Source organism: Mastomys coucha, unplaced genomic scaffold (assembly GCF_008632895.1).
Source record: "Mastomys coucha isolate ucsf_1 unplaced genomic scaffold, UCSF_Mcou_1 pScaffold9, whole genome shotgun sequence".
Classification (NCBI taxonomy): Eukaryota; Metazoa; Chordata; class Mammalia; order Rodentia; family Muridae; genus Mastomys; species Mastomys coucha.
Window position 1 is genome coordinate 65,848,488 of NW_022196915.1, and position 5,345 is coordinate 65,853,832.

The window sequence follows — 5,345 nt, forward strand, 5'->3', positions numbered from 1 at the left end:
GGCTAGCTCAGCAGCACAGGGGTGGGGGACGGTACCAGGGCTAGCTCAGCAGCACAGGGGTGGGGGACAATACCAGGGCTACCTCAGCACCACAGCAGACAGCAGGACCTGATTTTCACCCAGCACTGAGCCTTCTTCTTGCCAGATGTCTATCTTTGAGATGCAGATTGTTCATCTCAAAGTCTTAACTAAAAACTCAGATCTTTAACTTGTAAATATGGTTTCCTTACTAGGTATCAATGTCTCATTTAGTGTATATTAGACATTTACTTCAGTGAATGCTTAGTATTTCTTTTTTTTTAGGGCTGGCGAGATAGCTCAGCAGTTAAGAGCACTGATTGCTCTTCTGGAGGTCCTGAGTTTAAATCCCAGCAACCACATGGAGGCTCACAACCATCTGTAATGAGATCAGATGCTCTCTTCTGGTGTGTCTAAAGACAGCTACAGTGTACTTACATATAATAAATAAATAAATGCTTTAAAAAAAGTATTTCTTTTTTTCTTTTAAAGATTTATTTTAGTTTTAATCATGAGTGTATGGGTGTCTGAGAAAGTCACAGGCATCCAAGAAGTTGTGAGTCACCTAACATGGGTGTAGGAATCAAACTCAGGTCCTCAGGAGAGTAACTCATAGACTTAACCACTGAGCCATGTCTCCAGCCCCAATGATTTTGTCATTATCATAGGTTGAATACATTCTAACTATAATTACAACTATTCTGTTATACACATACTTAAATTATAATAGTCACATATATCAATGCTATTCACACTTTATCTGAAACACTTCTAGGGTGACTGAATTTGATCAGTTCATGTTATACATGTTCATGTAAATAACACACTTAACCCCATAAGGCACACTACTATTATATGTCAATAAAAATGTAATTAGTAGAGCTAAAGCTGTTGTAGCTCAGTTTGTGGAGTATTCCGATACTATAGTGAAGCCCTGGGTTCAATCCACAGCACCACAGAAAACTGGGCATGTTGGCACAAACTTGGTAGCTCTAGCACTCAGAAGGTAGAGACAGGAGGATCAGTTCAAGATCATCATCCCTACGCACTGAGTTCAAGACCAGCCTGGGCTACTGGAGTCTGTCTCAAAGAGTTAAATGAATAACTAAAAACGATGATCAAAGTATTAAAGTAGAGAAAGTTAGAAAAACAGTGTATCGATAGCATAGAAATATAAATAAAGAGCTAGAAAACAGTGGTGGTTGAGTGAAAATGACCCCCATAAGCTCATAGCAAGTGGTACTATTAGAAGGTGTGGCCTAGTTGGAAAAAGTAGGTCACTGGGGGCTGAGATCTTGAGGTCTCTGATGTTCAAGCCAGGCCTAGCATCACCCTCTCTTCTTGCTGTCTGCTGATCTGGATACAAAACTCCAGCATCATGTCTGCATGTGTCCTACTATGCTTCCCACCATGATGACAGTATACTAAACTTCTGAACTGTAAGCCAGCCCCAATTAAATGCTTTCCTTTAATAACAGCTGCTATGGTCATGGTGCTTTTTCACAGCCAGACAAATCCTAACTAAGACAACAACCTAAAAAGAATGAAAAATCTTTTTTCCCCTTACCTATGCCTCCTTGCTCCTCTAGAAAATAAAGGATGCTTTCTCTTCAAGCATGAAGAACATTCTGTACCCCAAACAGACTTCTGCTGCGTCCTTCCAAATATCTAAAGAGTTGTTTTCTATCCTCAGCACTCTGGCCCATCTGAAACTGGTGTACGTGCAGTGTAAGCTATGGATGGCATTAAATATTTTCAACACAAATGACTATCTCTGCAATTTCATCTTTATTTCTAAAAGTATAACTGAAGGAGTGATAAAGGAGGAAAATATAGGACAAACATTTAGCCAATTGGACAACTTAAATTTAAAACTGTCATAGAAAACACACAGAAAGAAATTTGAGAAATTCTGAAGATGACTTAATAGAAAATGAAAGGGAAATCAAACATGATAAAGTAGACAAATTTGAGATATGAACTAAATTTTTAAAGTTTAGTTATTTTAAGGCATGGTGCCATTACGCAACCCTGGATCTCACTATGAAAAGCAGTCTGGCCTTGAATTCACAAACTCAGCCTGCTTCTGCCTCCTGCGTGCTGGGACTAAAGGTGTGTACCACCACACCCAGCACAAACTGAGTTTTGCAGCTAGGAGCACACACAAACACATCACAGTAATAAGCCATAGTTAGAACACAGATTAATGGGATTTTTAAAATAGGTATTCTTATGAATTAAACGACAAACTTCTATCAGAGAACTTCAATTTTTCCTAGTTCAGGCAATTACATACTTATATACTATCCCTACCCTTGTGAACCTGGAGCACATTTCCTCTGCTTCTTTTATCATATTTGCTCGAAGCATGTATTTGGCACATTTGGAATTGATGAATCTATCGGCTGTGTCCAAAGACTGTGCTTCATCCATCCACTGTGCAGCTTCCTTGAGATTACCCATGTGCTGTAGGAGAGGAGGCGTTAGGAAAAACCATTTATGAGCAAGAGAAAAGGAATGTCATAGAAATGGAAAACAATGTATAAAAATGAGTTCCAAGTTTGACATGATTTTGTCATTTACCTACAAACTAGTTAGTTATGATTTCACTAAGGACTGAACCAAATAGCTAGCATTGATTATACAATAAAGAATTCTTTAGGGTTATTAGAATATAGAAAAAAACTGCCAGAGAATCCTAGGAGTTACTGTTACTTCAAGTCTTTTTCTAAAACGACCCAATTCCAACCATTCAAAAATCAAGATTAAAAACTTACCTTGTAAATTTTTGCTTTCATGTAGAATAATTCTATTAGAGTTGGAGTAGTAGCAATCACAGCATTAATATATTCCAAAGCCAGAAAATACTGTCCAAGTTTATCAAAATGCTGTGCCAGGAAATACTGGACCCAGATTAGAGTTGTTGGAGGCTCCTTCTCCCCATTCTCTGCAACCAAACACATATTAAATTGCTACAGGAAGAATGCTAGGTAAAGTTCTCCCCAATTCAGAATGAAATCAATTGCTATTATTAAGATCAAAAGCTTTGCATAAATGATCAGTCTCAACAGAAAGAGGTATGTTCCTGTGTAATCAAGTTAAAAAGGCAACAGCCATGCAGAGACTTCTAACCCCTAACTACTTCCAAATAAACCGTGCTAGAGAAAAAACAATCTATCTAATTCTGGCTGAAAATAAAATGCAGCAAACCAGAAAAATAATAATAAAAAAAAAGTAACTTGGAGAAGAAACTACCTACCTATCACTGCATGACTTCAGCAGAAGCAAGAACTGCCATATTGCATGCTGCCCACATGTGCAAGATGTATGCTTCTAGCAAATAGATAACAGCAGAGGAATGTGTTTCAAGTTTACAAGGGTTACCACACGAGTGTCTAATTGCCTCAATTAGCATAGTGTGATGGTTTGTATATGTTTGGCCCAGAGAGTGGCACTATTAGGAAGTGTGGCCTTGTTGGAATAAGTGTGTCACTGTGGGCCTGCCTGGAAGCTAGTCTTCTCCTAGCAGCTTTCAGATGAAGATGTAGAACTCTCAGCTCCTCCTGTACCATGCCTGCACGATGCCATGCTCCTGCCCTGATGATAATGGACTGAACCTCTGAACCTGTAAGCCAGGCCCAATTAAATGTCCTTTTAAGAGTTGCTGTGGTCATAGTGTCTCTTCACAGCAGTAAAACCCTAGCTAAGATACACAGTGTAAGCTTTAACACTGCCAGAACATCCTGGCTCTGGTGAAGAATATGGTGAAGTGAAGAAGAGTATGACTCAAAGAGCATCCCCATGAGATTAAAAAAGTAAAAATCCCTGAGACACCAGAAATCCAAGATTAGGGCACATAGCCCAAAGTCAGTTAACAAAAGCAGCCACATAACATACATTGTTTGAGCTCCACTCTGCTCCCTATCCTATACTAAAGAAGCAATCAAAATGGCCTGCAGAATGGCACCTGTGTCTACAGTGAGGCAGAGTGAATTTACCTGTATTATCTCAACAGAAGATCTCCTATATGTAGCCAACTGACAAGATAATAATGCAAACACATTAAACATAAATTAGAAAGCTGTGGTGGTCTGAATGAGAATGGGCCCTAATACACTCATATATTTGAATGCTTGATCCTCAGTTGCTCAAATTATTTCAAAGAATTAGGAAGTGTGACCTTGTTAGAGGACCAGGCTTTAAGGTTTCAAAGCCCATGACATTCCCAGCCAGCTCTCTCTCCCAGCTACTACTCCAGCACCATGCCTGCCTGCCTGCCAGTCTGCCTCTTACCATGTTCCTTGTCTTCATGGTCATGGATTATAACCCTCTGGAACCATAAACCCATCCATAAAAATGTTTGTTGTTTTTGTATTGTTTTAGAAGTTCCATTGGTCATGGTGTTTTGTTATGGCAATAGAAAAGTAAGTAGGAAAAATACAAATATGAACAAAAATCAAATATTTATCTTCCACATATGCTATCTAATTCAGGAGACCAAAGTATATAAAAGAAGGTTTCTTAAATTAAGAACTGGAGTTATAAATCAGTGGATGTCACTTGTCTAGCATAAATAAGGCCCTCAGTTCAACCAACAGCCTGCCCTGCCCAGTTAATAGATGGGGAGTAAGAATGAAATGATTAATCATTTAATTAATCATTAATCATGATCCTCAATGATTGCTTAAATCCTTAGGGCAAAGGAACTTTATAACTGGCACATCAGCCTGATAAGAAACCCAGCATCAGGGCTGGCAAGATGGCTTAGCGGGTAAGAGCACTGACTGTTCTTCTGAAGGTCCCGAGTTCGTATCCCATCAACCACACGGTGGCTCACAACCATCTGTAATGAGATCTGACGCCCTCTTCTGGTGTGTCTAAAAACTGCTACAGTGTATTACCCGGGAGCAAGGCTGGAGCGAGCAAGCTGGGCCATCCTGAGTTCAATTCCCAGAAGCCACATGATGGCTCACAGCCATCTGTACAGCTACAGTGTACTCATACACATAAAATAAAGAAACCCAGCATCAGAGATAACCAGAATGCCTCAAGCCTTCTGATATATGATACAACCTCAAACACAAGGTACTATCTGTGAAGTATTCAAACAACTGAAACTTATTAATCTCATACCAATGTTACTTGAAATAAAAATGACAGTGAAAAACACAGTGATACCAAGAGAAAGAAATCAGAAATCCATGAGAAAGAAAACAATGAGCCGGGCAATGGTGGCTCACACCTTTAATCCCAGCACTTGGGAGACAGAGGCAGGCGGATTTCTGAGTTCCAGGCCAGCCTGATCTACAGAGTGAGTTCCAGGACAG

General features: G+C 39.5%; 1 protein-coding gene across 3 annotated transcripts in view; it reads right to left on the reverse strand.

Moving 5' to 3' along the window:
- Naa16 (N(alpha)-acetyltransferase 16, NatA auxiliary subunit) overlaps nucleotides 1–5,345 on the reverse strand; it is a 58,381-nt gene that overhangs the window by 20,015 nt on the left and 33,021 nt on the right. For all 3 annotated transcript variants that reach the window (XR_004116058.1, XM_031361117.1, XM_031361116.1), the window contains exons 11-12: nucleotides 2,796–2,965; nucleotides 2,332–2,484 (exon numbers count right to left, since the gene is read on the reverse strand). Coding sequence is in view for 2 of the 3 variants with exons in the window: in XM_031361117.1 (XP_031216977.1) it covers nucleotides 2,332–2,484; nucleotides 2,796–2,965 (323 nt within the window). In the remaining variant the exon portion in view is untranslated. The remainder of the gene's footprint in view (nucleotides 1–2,331; nucleotides 2,485–2,795; nucleotides 2,966–5,345) is intronic.